The 14,398-nt window shown below is 37.4% G+C and overlaps 1 protein-coding gene and 1 long non-coding RNA gene across 4 annotated transcripts in view; one reads left to right on the plus strand and one right to left on the minus strand.

The window, feature by feature from the left end:
• Positions 1–9,045, plus strand: part of LOC122712252 — a 67,797-nt gene extending 58,752 nt beyond the window's left edge. The window contains exon 2 of the long non-coding RNA XR_006346293.1: positions 8,791–9,045. This is a non-coding gene — a long non-coding RNA (uncharacterized LOC122712252). The remainder of the gene's footprint in view (positions 1–8,790) is intronic.
• On the minus strand, positions 1,165–13,794 carry LOC122712251. 3 transcript variants are annotated; one of them, XM_043931740.1, is made up of 4 exons: positions 9,771–9,896; positions 9,184–9,591; positions 6,435–6,617; positions 1,165–2,899 (listed from the first exon to the last, which is right to left on the minus strand). In XM_043931740.1, the coding sequence occupies exons 2-4, from the start codon at positions 9,259–9,261 to the stop codon at positions 2,705–2,707; spliced, it is 456 nt and encodes a 151-aa protein (XP_043787675.1). In that variant the 5' UTR covers positions 9,262–9,591; positions 9,771–9,896; the 3' UTR covers positions 1,165–2,704. The 3 variants fall into 3 exon arrangements, with proteins under 3 accessions (XP_043787675.1, XP_043787672.1, XP_043787674.1); XM_043931737.1 differs by lacking the exon at positions 9,184–9,591 and having other exon boundaries at positions 9,771–13,794; XM_043931739.1 differs by having other exon boundaries at positions 9,184–13,794.
• Positions 13,795–14,398: the final 604 nt, after the last annotated feature.

Raw genomic sequence — 14,398 nt, forward strand, 5'->3', positions numbered from 1 at the left:
CACAAAGTGGTACACAACGTTTGCCAATTGAAAAATGAAATAAAATCTATTATCGAAGGTGTCGAATGCTGGGTTTATTGTAATTTCGGTATTCGAAAAATCTCCAATTAACTGCAATTTTAATACCTTTTGTACACATAATAACCTTTATCGTGTATTCTTTGTGTGACAATTTATTAAACTTTCGCGATCGATTTCAAATAAAAACTCTATATATATATATATATTCGTTCTATTATTCGCAATTCACAGCGTGCATAACGTCGGTGCACAATTCGAATGCAAAGAGATAAACGTGAGAAAAGCAAAGAATTTTTATCTCTCTTCCTTTGAAATCTTCTTTTCCTCGACTTCCCTCTCTATTTTTATTCCCTTTTTTCTCACCTTGGGTATCACTCGCTCATAGATCCTTTAATTAAACGCGTTGCAAATAATTAATTGAGAGATAAGGAAAGAAGGAAGGAAGGAAGGAAACGTCGCATTCGACAAAAATAAATCGCGAGGACTGAAAGCTTCTTTAATGAATTGGAAACTCACTTTATATATATATTTTTCTTTTTTTCTTAATTAACACTTGTCATTTATCAAACGGTGGAATTTATTAAGCCGTCAATTCGTTGCGTTCCCTTTTTCATTTTTCACACGTTCGTTCAAATAATTCAACGCGAAACAAGGTACTCCAGAATTATTACTCAAGTGTCGAGGGGAAATTGAAACGCACAAACGACTGCCGGGGATCGTTTCAAACTCGTTGGTTATCGCTTAACGCGTTCTCTTCCGTTTGCACCGTGGTTTTTTGAAGAGGTAGGAATGAAATTCATTTTCAAGAGATAAAATACGATTATACATTCCTCATTAATGGATAAAGAGAGGGAAAATAATTCTTCTGGTATCGCTATTATTATATACACCCTCCTCGATGATGTCTGCATTACGTAGAGATGAGATCCCAGTTGCGCATTTCAGCTTCCTTTTGCCGCTTGCATTTATTTACCTTGCATTTGGCTTCGGTTAAATATTTACATAATCGTGGAAAGATGGGGAGAGATAAAGAGGAAGATTAATTGAAATTATATGCACACAGTAGAACTTCTACTGTAAATATTAACACTCGAGCGAAGAACATTCTCCAATTTTTTTTTTTTTTTATTATTATTATTTTCGAATCACGAAAAGAACTTACAGTCTAAATATTTAAATTCTAAAGAAAAGAAAAAAGAAATAGACAATTTTTATTAGATGCATTTGTTAATGGATCGATATCAGATTTATTTCATATCATGATATTTTCATATCATAATTTAATCGAAATTGTCCCGGAATTTCTATTCAATCTATTGATATTGTGAAACACGGGATTTTTTAGATAGATTATCTTAGAACTTATCTTAGAACCCCCCATATTATATTCATTTTTTTTATCAAAGATCAGGAATCACAAAGAAAATTACAATTGATAATACCTGATAGATGTTCATTCTCCGATTTACCCGAGAATAATGATAATCGAGAAGTATGAAAATGATGCAATAACGAGTTCCTCGTTACATAATATTAAACGTAGCTCGTATTTTTCAAGTAATATTCCGCGTAACTCTTTATAACCGCGATTTACGAGCCACGCACAGGCTAATAAGTAACCGAGGAGGCATGGCCACGGTTCCACCCTTTCTATCTCCGCGTAATTCACCGTGGACCTTCCGACAAATGGCGTTGCATGGAGAACTCGTAAATAATAGAAAAATAAAAAAAAAAAAGGAAAGAAAGAAAAAAATGGAAATCTCAAGGACGAGAGACAATAAATTTGGAATAAACTTGTCGTCAAAGAAGAGAGATCGGTGGGGGAAAAATCGGCCTCCCCCGATAAAATTTCGGCCGAAAAATAGGATTTGTCGCGACAATTGTTCCAAATGTATTACATGTCGCGTTTTTCGCGATTTATCTGCCTCGCTAAATAGATTTATCTGGGAAACAGGGGCAACGTGCGTTCGGGAACGTTGTTGCATCACAAACCGCCGCGGAAACAAATAATTCCGGCCACGGGGCTAAACAAATAATTCTATCGCGAGAAATCGGGCCGCCCCGAAAACGAAACCGAACCAAGTATTTATTATGTTATTAGGTTGTGCACGAAGCTGGTTCGTTCGCTTTCTGCCTCGGGGGAACGATTAAAGTCGGAAAGAATTGTAGTATGCTGACTCGATCCCGTTCGAATCTCGTTTTAAACCTCTTAAGACTAAGTTTACCGTCTTAATATTTGTCTTGACTCTTGCTTTTGCCTTTCTCTTCGTTTATTAATTTAAAATTGTAAAGTTGTGAATCGTTGTACATACGCTTGAATGATGAAAATCGTTCGCGGAAACTTCAAACGATAACAATTAACAATACGATGGGAAAGAACTTGTTCTCAATTCGTATGCACAAAATTTTGGATTTGCATCACCCTTCTATGACACGTTTAAATAATTCAATCGAATCGATTATCCGCTTATCCTCTTCGATTTTTACCATTTGTTGGAAGATTTTGGATGAAAAAGAGAATACAAAAAATCGGTAACTTACATCTAAAATATCAAATGTTTTAGAACATAACAGAAAAGGAAAAAATACTGGTATTTCTCTGGTGAAAAGTTCGTCGTGATAAAAAACCAGAATCGAGTAGTTTTGGTTTCACATCCAACGTGATAAAGTTGAACGATTCCTCTCACGCAGCTTCGTCTTTGGAAGAGAAGGCAGGATTTTCGCGGGACGACGACTCTCGAACATTGTAGGCTGATTTCGAACCGTTTGACTTTCGTGTCTCGTCCTTGCTCGCCCCGTTTCTGCAGATCTCTCCGTTCGACCTGGGTGGCACGCTGATTACTTCTGTCAGCTGCATCGCTGTCGCGAATCTCAACGCCTGAAAACCAGAATCGTCGATTGAAGCAAGTTGGCAACGTAACTTGGCAAACTTGTTTACACATTTTTCGAGCCCTTCGTGTTCTGCGTCAATCGTGTGTGTCTTCTCTTGATGAGAAGATCGGGGGCAAAGGTATTGTCGATCGGGAAACTGTGTGTTGTTAAGCCAACAAAGAGAAGAGGGGCGCTCATGCATCGACTAGGGCGAAGGGTGTCGTCGATTCGAATAGTTGTCGAGTCGCGCTCGAGTTTGAAAAGGAGAAGAATATTTGTATTTCGTGAGTTGAGAGGAAGAGAGGATTGAACGAAGGATTGACGCGTTTGAAGTTTGTTCGTGTTTCTCGAGTTGTTTAACCTTTTTTTTTTTTCTGTAAATAGTCACTCGAGAATTTCTTTTCACGCGAGATTTTAGATTTTGGATATAGTATAATGTTTCTTGTTTTGAGTATTTTTAGAAAGGTGGAATAAGAAGTCGATGTTTTTCGATCAATAGTATATCGTTTGGTTTGATTTTTTGGGAAAGTGTAATAAAAATCGGTTTGTCTTCCAATTAAGAAATATATGTTTCATAATGATACAAATCGTGATTATTAGTTTACGAGATTATGAATGGATAAAATCATAAATTTATGTTAATGTAATCAAAAATACTTCGTAAAGATACGCATTAATTCTTGACAAAATATTTTTCATCAACTATTGTCTTCGTTTAATAAATTCGGAATTTTAATTAGTGCAGAAATTTCTCGGTGATTAAAATTTCGCGAGAATTATATTACGAAGCATGTATTCAATTTTCTAAACATTTAATATGCATTACATTTTCTATTCGCAAAAAACTTTAAATTTCTTTCTCAAAATTCGTATAAAATTAATAGAAATTGGGAAAGTCTTACTATGAGGTAGAAACGAGGAAGAAAGAGGAAGAAAGTGGCACAGAAAAATGGTGACTAAAAGTTATTAGTAGGGCAGGAGAATTCAATAACTTGGCGAAAGAGTTGAGGTAATCCTTTTGCGTCGCAGGAAAGAAAGTTACAATTTCCGTCGTCTTGCATAACGTGGATGTGATTCGATTAGTTAGCCCGTTGGGAAGGGTGTTAGAGGGAAGTTAATTAAAAAAAAATTGCATTTTTCGCAATTTTTTCAAGGATGTATTTAACGAAAAGAAAATCTGCGGAACTGGCGCCATTCTCACCCATCGTAAATCACGAATCCTGTTCACGAGAAGATAACCTCGTTTCGTATTATCAACTAACCTTGTTCCAGTTTAGACAAACTTTCCCGTGTACCCCTTCAGTTTCCTTGTTTATTGTTCATTTTTTTTATCTACCGATAATAATCCCCTTTTTTGTATTCGAAGACGTTACGTTAAATACCACGTGGCTCGACAGAGGGAAAATGGGATGGAAAATTATCGCTTATTACAAAAAAAAAGAAAGAAAAAATTGCAAATCGAGTCGCGAAATTATTTTTAACGGACAAATGGAACACATTTTAATTTCGTTGTGTTTAATGAACGCGAAAAATTGTTACCAATGAAATAATCTTGCGAAAAATTTGTTGAACGATTTGTTCCGATTCTGTATTATTTGATCGCGTGTCACACGATCGATCGCCACTGTACGAATAAAAACAAAAAATAACGCTTTATCGAATCAAAAGATTTCAAAAAAGTCGATTTTTCAATCTTTGGAACGAAATTTTTGGAATTGAATTCTCCTTCATGCGTTTTTCTCGTGAAATTATCAATTTACGAAATGAGACAATCATCTTAATTATTTTTGTTTTTAGAGAAACTAAATTGTGTAAAAAACGATTTCAGAAGATCCTTATTTATCGAACTCTCTAATTAACAAGGAAGGAAAATTTATTTCTATTTGGCAAATAATTTAGATAATTCACCCCATACGAGCCACACGAGAAAACGTAGATCGACGATGAAAAATTACATCGAGTGCAACGAATTTTCATTTCTAAATTAAAACTTAGGTTTCTCTAAAGCAACGTAAAGTGACGTAAAGCTAAAGGGAAGATTTCCAAGCGAAAATCTATATTCAACCGATAACACTGACGAGGCGAATACGATTTGTCGCAAGTAAATCGATCTGACTCGATCGCGATTTCCACGAGACATCGAGGTTTCCACGCCGATTTTTCAAAAACGATCTCCGCGAGGCCGATCCCAGTCGAATTCGATTATCAGTTTCCGCGCCGTGGGGCGCGCTGCATCCCACGTGGCTTATTTACAAGATTAAAAGTAGCCGGGAAGCGAAAAAAAAAAGCTTCGTTCAATTCGAGGTTGTTACTCGCTCGTGTTGCCGTTGATTTGCTGCCTCCGGTTTTTGCGCATCCTCGAAAATGACATTTATTTCCGAACTTCGCTTCCCTCCCTCCTCCTCCCCCTCCATTCAATTACATCGTAGGAAGGGAGGGAAGTTTGGGGTCCATCGCCCGAAACTTTCCACGAAAATTGGACGGAAATTCGGCCAGTGAACGTGGATTATGACTCGTTGGAACGGTCGCAACGACGTTAAGAATGTTGGGAATGTTGTTCGTTTATTGCATCGATGATGGCCGGTGTTACGTATGTGGATAAATGTTTGAAAGCAGGATATGATTCTGGAATAGAATAATTAATTTGGAGTAAAAAGGTAAATTATCGAGTAAATAATTTTTTTTTCGAGTAAATTTAAAGGGGTTAATAATGATGTATTCGTTAATAATATATAATACGTAGGTGGATAAATATTTGGATGTAAGGAAGATTGGATATTTTGCAAAGAATTATTATAATAGAAATTAGATAGGTAAAAAAAGATTTGCAAGACTTTTAATAAATTTAAACGTCGACGTTAAGAACGCGTATCTCGTGTATTTATTGCTTAGACGTGGGAGAACGTTTTGAGGAGGAGGATATTTTGTTAATGGACTTAAGACAGATTCTTAAGAAGCAAGTAAAAATGATCAAAGAAAGAATTAACGGAAGATTAAGTAAGAATTCAAGGAAATTGAAGCATGGCGAAAGGATGGGGAAGACGCTTTAGAAAATTACTTGGCTTGAATGACGGTCTAGTCTCTTTATGAGAAAGCGTCAAACTTTTTTTTTTTTTAAGAAAGAGACGAAAAGAATCACGAGAAAAAAGGAGCTCGAACAATTCCTCCCTTCTAATATTCTTCGCGAACATTTGCTCGAAAATTTATACGCTTCGCTTTATGCGTTTAATTAAAAAAGTCTCGCGCGCATCTAGTTCGCAGAACTATCAATTTCTACAAAAAAAAAAACTAAAGAGATAAAAAAGATTTTCTTTCTCGAGATCGCCATTCTAATTTTATCGAAAATTTTATCAATGAAATTGACAAAGTATCGGAAAATTTTACTACAAAGACGGAAAAAAATTTCCAGCTCTCCCGAAAAACCCAATATTCCAAGATATCGAAAACATTTAACGAATCTACTGGCACTGGTCCAGGAAGGAGGAACGGCGAACTCGTTTGAGGATCGTAGCGGCCATTGTTCGATTAAAAAAACACGTTACCTTTCGTCTGTCCCGATGGGCGGAATACAAGATCCATATAATGTAGGAGATCATTATTATGGCCGGTATGCATACACCAGCTATGGTGGACGCGTCCCTGAGGAGCGCTTGATGCACGGCCAGAAGCATGATTGCCAGCACAGCACCACCCGCGACGTATCTTCCGGTCCGACGTCTTTCCTCCTGTCGACAAATGACAAATATACAAACGATGCTCCGTGAATTTCGATTTCGAACTGTTACACACATGTGAAAATTGGACGAAGAGAATGTATACTCGAAGGATCGAATATCTTTTTCGACTATTACTCCGCAGCGGTGATTCGTTCGGAGACACGTGAAGTGGATGTAAAATGTGGGATGATGATAACGTCGATAACGTTGGAACATGTACACGAACGACGGCGTACGAGGAGGGTCGGGATGGAAATTCTAAAGGAGAGATGCTAGTTTTGATGCTGACAGTAAATTTATGAACGCTCGTTGAGGGAAGACGTGCTTGAAAAGAGAATAAATACGTCTTTATAGTTGAAGAGGGTAAAAAGAAGGGATAGTCGCGTAGAAGAGATCGTTGTATTAAAATTACAATTACAAAAGAATGTTTGAATTTACTTCTCGAAAATTAGATTAAAGAAAAAAAATAGATAAGATGGTATTTTTTTAAAAATGATTAAGGTGTTATTAAAATTAATATTTACAAAATATCTTGTTGTCTGAACGATGAATCTCTTTTTAACTTTTTCTTTACGTATCGTTTCGTATTTGTACGAAGTCCTTTTCTTCCGAATTATTCGAATACTTTAAAAAAAGACACTTTGTCCTTTTACATTTTATTATAGTACTCATTATAAAAATAAAAACCATATTCACTAATAACGCAAGGATTAATATTTACCAAAGTATCAAAAATATAGTATAAAGAATTTCCAAAAAATTCCTTTTTAAAACTCCCTTTATTAAATCTATATTAATCAAAATTCAACGAGAAGGATATCATTGTTCCAACTTTCCTTGAACGAAACGAGTTCGAACAAAAATCGTTTAATATCAAAAAATTACAGCTTGCAGAATGCTTCGAAGTAAGGAAGGAAGGAAGGGAGAAAACGGGAATTCGCGTATTAAATTTTGAGTAACGATCAGTGGCGGAAGTGAGAGATCCATTTCCAGTCCCACGACACTGCATCCACGACGATGCAATTCGAGGGATCGCTTTGCATTCTGCGTGCATCCGCGGCCATCATCCCGACACGCGTTTTCCTATTATTATCGTATTCAAATCGGGGATAGTCGACCACTCTTCGTCGCCGATCTATTTCGTGGGGCGAGCACAAAGTCGCGAAGGCGTGAGTCCGTAACCGTACCGTGTGCAGATCGTTTCCGACATCTGCTTCGAGGATCGAATCACGAGCGTGTGATTATTTTCCTCGACTTCGATTGGAATACGTGGCGCGATGGAAGATCACGCACTCCTCTCTCTCTCTCTCTCTCTCTCTCTCTCTCTCTCTCTCTCTCTCTCTCTCTCTCTCTCTCTCTCTCATGATTTTCTTTCGCTTTGGGATTTATTGACGATTCGAGGTTTGATCCGATTTTTGGTTGAGGTTCTAGAATGATGGAGATGATTGGTATTTTTAGATACGATGTTTGTCTTGAAACTGGTATTTTATTGTTGTTGTTGTTGTTGTTGTAATTGAAAATGGAATGGAATAATTAATATATGGGAAATGTAAATGGTTTATGTAGATTTTCAAGAGTTTCAAAATAAAAGAGATTTCTCAAAATCTTTGTAATCTACGTTAACAATAGAGCTATATTAAATGAAATTACTGGGTATTTTTAAAGTAAAATATTGATTTAAGGAAAAGTGAGAAAAAGAGAATAATTAATATTGAAATAGTTAATCGAGAAAAAGATTGACGCGTAATGGAATTCTCAATTGTCAGAAATCCGACTATGTATCTTTAATTAAAACTAAAAATAATATTAATGTTGATAAACGCACCACGAAGCAGATGTAGAGAAATGAAGAGAGTTAACAATCCTCCAAATTGGATAGAAAATACCGTAGTGTTCTCTGTTCCGCTTCGCGCGAGCATATGACTCGTTTCCATATAAATGCGAAAACAAAGGATTAACATTAATAACGCGACTTTGCTTTTGTATATATTTCTATATTTTGATTTGTAAAGTGTATATCGCCCGTTTCACGTGGAAAGCTACGAAGCTTATAAAGCGATGAGAGAAAGGCGCGATAAAAAAAAAAAATTGCATTTCGAGATTTCATCATTAAAAACTGTTATATTCGTACGAATATAAGCTTTTTAAAAAGTAAACATTATTACTCGTTCCTTTGTTGCAGAGGAAGCTGAATTTTTTATCTCATTTCGAAAAAAAGAAGAAAAGGGGCGTACGACGATATTATTAAAAAGAGTGCACGGATGGGAACTATCGATGCGAAAAACCGTTGTCCATCCGTCTTCGATGTTGCGGAGAAGTTTAACACGGATGGTTGGAAAAGTTCAAGGCATCGGGTAAGGAAGCGTGGGACCGTAAAGTGTGGAATGGAACTGTATTAAATTTCGTATCGCGAATAAAACGTCCAATTCTCTTTTTACCACACCTTCTTTCAGCTCTGTCCTTTCGAAAATTATTATTACATGTATACACCGATAATTTCGCGCGAAGATAAAGAGAATATCCTTTCGAGACTCTGTATAAATATAATCGTGTGTAAATATCATTGTTGACTAACCCTGGTCGTGACAATATTCAGGGTGTTCCTCGAGGAGGTCGAGTTCGATCTGAGAGGCACCGCGCCCCTGATCATCATACGTAAGATTACCCTCTTCTGACAGATTTAAATAATCTTCAACGATGAAAGCGTCCTTTTTGATAAGTACGAGATTTCACGAGATCATCGAGGTATACGCGTTTTTTTTTTTTCTTTTTTTCTTTTTTCGATCCCGATTCAAACGACGACACGAATCATTGAAAAGACACGTCTCGCAACGAGACGAATGCTCTTATGCACATCCGCATTTTATCGTACACGACAAAACGCTCTCTCGAACGTTCTCCGTTTTCTTCTCTCGTTCCTTTCCCTCCGTACGAGGGGAACACCGCCCCTTGAAAAACTTTTACAACGAACAATTCGCTACGCCTCAAGAGAGACAATGGAAAAATTTATACCAGCCTTAATTAGAAAATAATATAACGAAGAAAAAAAAGAAGAAAGAAAAATACGAATCACTGTATACGTCCATGTGGAAGAAATCATAGAAATCGCACTACAATCTTCGCAGAAGAATCTCGAGTTCATCCTTCGAAAGATGTAATCACCTTGGAACTTCTGGCCGAATTTATGGAGACCATCTCTGTTGTGGATCCATTCTCGGATACGGTCATCCCGTGATCTCTCTTGTCTCCAATTTGATCGCACCAAGCAAGAGGCATTCGTCTTTTTTTCTTTTTTCCTTTTTTGTTTTACACGAATTTACACGAATTACACTCGAGCCGCATTCGCGGAGGAAGGCGAAATAAAGATAAAGGCGCGCGGTGAGAACGATCGATCGAAAGAGTAAACCGAGCTCACTGTCGACTCGAAAACTACGGGCATCTCGCGCACGGTAATTTTTCGAGGCTGCATCCGCGCCGAAACTCGCGATTGGGGATCGAACAGCGTACACGGGCGCACCTACGCGAGTCGTGAGTGGTTGAGAAAATGGGAACTGAGGAGGCTGGAGGAAGGAAACTGTAACGGGCGGTGGATGGAAGAACAGAGCCAGCCGCGCATTTACAACGCTGCCCGGCACAATATAAGCCAGGCAAACCAGCTAGCATAATAAACGAACAACACGACCGGCCAACACACCTACGTTCGATAAATCCTCGTCTCTCAAACGTTGCGTTGCGTTGCGTCGCGGAACGAAGATCGAAGGTAAGGCTCTGTCTTTGCCAAAATTAGACGATCCCTTTTCTTTCTTTCTTTTTTTTCCTTACTTAAAAATCCTATGGCTGAACGCCTATCCGTGGGAAACGATCGATTTTACGAAAGATTGTTTTTCAATTACAAAAAAAAAAAAAAATGTAATTTATCTCGAACACGATCGAAAGCCTTAATGTATCATTCTGAATATGAAAAAGAATATTTATCCGATTATGGACAATTAAAAATATTGCAAGAGTTTAACGAAGCATAGATATTGGACATGACGTGGAACGAAATGACACGTATTTTTGAAAAATTAGAGGAAAGCTTGTATCTCTCAAATTATGACCGTTGATCATAAGTCAAAGTATAACACGTATATTGGATTTTCTTTCCTGGCAATTTGTCAATTCAGTTTCACGATTTTGTATCCGATGATATATGGTAACACGTTGAGGCACACGTATGGCGAGGTCGATTGGTAAGCCGCGTTACGCCGAAATCGAATTAGCCTTGTTCCTGTGGTCCATCGAGTGGGTTTGGTGGAACGGAATGTTGACTCTCGAGAATCTGATTGGAGATACTCGAGTGAAATTGAATGCTCCTCGCGCGAACCTATCGCCAATTCTGTTCCACGAATCTCCGATATACACTCCGGAGAAACTGGCGCGTCGATGATTAAAGAGAGAGGGAGGGATTTCGTGGATATGTATTTACATTTACGCGGGAGGGGCCCTCGATTCGGAACCATTCCCGTTTCAAAATTTATGGAAATGCCTGGCTGGCGTTCCAACGTTGGCGCCGGCGTTGCGATTTCAAATTCACGTGCATTCGAACCGTGCATTTTACGTGTTACTACGTACGTGTAATTCAATTTTCAAATGTCAAATCCGTTAATCCGAAATATTGATCGATTTAACTTCTTTACGGTTCAAGTAACATTTTGTTAAGGAAACGTTGGAAACATTTGGACCGATTCGTAACGGAGTTTCATTCAATAATTACGTTCCGCTTAGTGAATTGAAAATCAATATTAAAAGCACACTAACAACGCATACGCCCAGAGAATAATATATGAATAATATATTACGTGTAATCAAATGTACATAATTATAACTACTGCGTAACTTCGAAACTTAACTCTGACAAATCTAACAAATACGTTCAGTTCCAAAGTGTTGATTGCATTCGTGAACTATTTATTCCTCGAATTAATTTCGAAGTGGAAAAGAAAAATCGTCCAAACAGGGAACGAATCGAATATTCTCCTGTGTAAGGGTTGCAATCCTGCAATCGTTTCCTTGAACCATCATCCCCTGAAATATCGGTCGTTACTGGCCTGTCGTCGTTTCCACGCCAATTCAAACGTTCTAATGAAGAAATAAAAGAGGGTCGATTCGAGATGGCCGCAACAATGCGATCGAATAGAGGGATTCATCGTCGCCGCGTTTCATCATGGCAATAAAGCCACAGAAGCGATATTCGATCGATTTCTTCCATTTATCAAACGCTTCGTCGTGGCCCGGGATGACGATTAACGGCGATTATATTTCTGCGTAGCCTTTATCTTTCCTCCGGATGAGGGCCGGATATATCCTCTTTACGACATCCCTTAGCGGCCCAATTTTTACGGGGATCCCTGTAACAATTCCACGATATAATTCGGACCACGTACCGTCCACTTTTCAATCCTGAGTATCGTGCAACCGTGTCGTTTAACGAATAAACTGTTTATACAGGATCATCGTATATCAGGTAAGTAAATGTCAAATATTCGATCCACGGATTTACGTTTCAAACTCGGGAAATCGAGTTGCAACAAAATAGGATTTTATTACATTGGATAATGGTTACAAGTGTGTAGAGAACTCGAAAATATTCGATTGGATTGGGTGGAAGATTTATCGAGATTGGAATATTCTTGGAAGTATTACGATTGCATATCAAAAATGCTACATATTACGATTCGGGAGATTCTGGAAATTTAAAAGAGAGGAAGTTTTGCAGCGTTAATAAATTTACTCGAATATTTTATCAATTCGAAATGCTCAAAGAGTTAGATTTTGAAAATCCTGATTCTGACATTCTTTTATTAAAATATCATTTTCAAGATTCTATTCTTCGTCGAAAATCGCGGATTAGAATTAAATTCTGATTAAAATATCTATTTGCTCAGAATCCGATTATATTATCATGAAGATACAATTATTTTTTTTTTGTTAAAATATTAAAAAATTCGAAAGTTATCCTATTTAGTTATAATATAATCTCATCGATGAGTGAGGTAAAGGTAGAGGAGAAACATCCCTCTGACTTTAATAGAAAACCAGGTTAAAAATCGCCAAAGATCGTATCTTGTATTCTGATTCGAAAACTTTTCGAATGTCCCTTCCTTTCTTATCTTATCGTATTTCCTTCTTTGTCAACCTCTTTTCCCCCTCTTTGCTTCCTTCCTTCGTCCATCCTCCGTGACCTGGTTGTTCGCGTTAAAATTCAAAATATCGCGGACACGGGAACGATCGTCGAATTTTCGATGTTCCCTATCGGTCGTCGTCCATTTTCACGAGGTATCTTTTCGAAGAATTTCGAAGAAGAGAGGTGCAACGTATATAACGTACATAGAATTCGCGAGCGTAAACAGAAGTTGGAAAACACCTTCTGCTGACTCTTATTCAAACAGCGTAAAACGTAGGCTGAAACAATGTTTCCTCCTCTCCTCTTCGAAGATGCTCCATAAATATCGATATTTAGTACATATGACGTAACATAAGATGCCCGATATTTTCTCGGTGACGTGTCGAAGGTGAATCACGAGATAAATCGAGGAGGAATGATTCATCGATAGAAATTTGTTGTATTGAACGCTGTGTTCAAAGAAAAGGAATTCTTCGTCGTCTCGAATTTCGCTAATATTTTCAACAAATCTCTTTGTTACGTCCTCGTTTCCACGACGGCTCGAGGCAAGAAGCATCGAGGTGAAATCACGATGAAGGGTTCCGTAGAGAAACTTTTAATTGCCAACTACTCTTGAGAATTCACTGGCAAATAAGAATCTATCGTGGAACTCGTAGGCGAACGTATACGCTCTGCCATTAAATACGAAAACGTTTCGACGAATCTAACCATCCTCTTGTTCGAACAAGTGCATGTAGTAAGTTACGTGTAACAAAATCAATTTTCGAATAGACGATGCGGATGTCACGTAATTCCTCTTCCTCCTCTCCTTGCCTGGAGAGATCCGCTCTCCAAAGCAAACTAACCGAACACGTGTTTAAATTTCGAAGGAATGATGGATTTGATCCATCAACTGAGAAATCAATCATTTCTCTCAAAGATTTCGAGAATCGTCCTTTGGATGTCGGATCATCTTCGTAATAAAAAATATAAATGTTTTTTTAATTTATTTGAATATTTAATGAAAAATTGTTTAAAGTATGCTTATTTGAAATATATTATTGCAAAGAGATAATCATCTGCTTAAGATTTAAAAATAATATTCTATCTCGATGGTAGAGTGGTAAAAGTAAATTTAATAATAAAATTTGGAAAAGTTTTGAGAAGAGAAATTTTTTCCAAAGTTTTTCTCATCGAAGAATATACATCGTTCGATTCGTTTCCGTTTACATTTCACAAGAATACATGAATATTAAGTGGTTTCCCTCAACGATAATTGATTTCCACATAGTCAAGATATCACATGTTCAAGAAAGGGAGCCGAGAGAGAAGCAGTGATAGATAAGGAAAATCATCGAGGTGGAAGCACGTAGACGATTTAAAATCCCTAGACGAGCATTTTGCTTAGCACCTGTGTCGTCTATCACATGGCGTGATAATAAATTTTAAAGCCCTAATCGAAATTTAATTTTTCGTTTCAAAAAGAAGGAGGAAAATTCATTACAAAAGAACTATTTTCTCTCTCTCTCTCTCTCTCTCTCTCTCTCTCTCTCTCTCTCTCTCTCTCTCTCTCTCTCTTTCTAGTTGATTGTAATTGGTTTTCTTTCTTTTGAGATCTCTGGATCGTTTTCGTTTGTAACAACGT

The sequence above is a fragment of the Apis laboriosa genome, unplaced genomic scaffold, assembly GCF_014066325.1.
Source record: "Apis laboriosa isolate Shangri-la unplaced genomic scaffold, ASM1406632v1 scaffold1_cov151, whole genome shotgun sequence".
In the NCBI taxonomy this organism is placed as follows: Eukaryota; Metazoa; Arthropoda; class Insecta; order Hymenoptera; family Apidae; genus Apis; species Apis laboriosa.

Coding starts and splice junctions, on each gene's coding strand:
- LOC122712251 (XM_043931737.1), bottom strand. CDS start 9,884: ATGCCTCTTGCTTGGTGCGATCAAATTGGAGACAAGAGAGATCACGGG. Junction 6,618..9,770: donor ATTCGGCCAGAAGTTCCAAG/GTGATTACATCT, acceptor ATTTGTCGACAG/GAGGAAAGACGTCGGACCGG. Junction 2,900..6,434: donor CCCATCGGGACAGACGAAAG/GTAACGTGTTTT, acceptor TCTGGTTTTCAG/GCGTTGAGATTCGCGACAGC.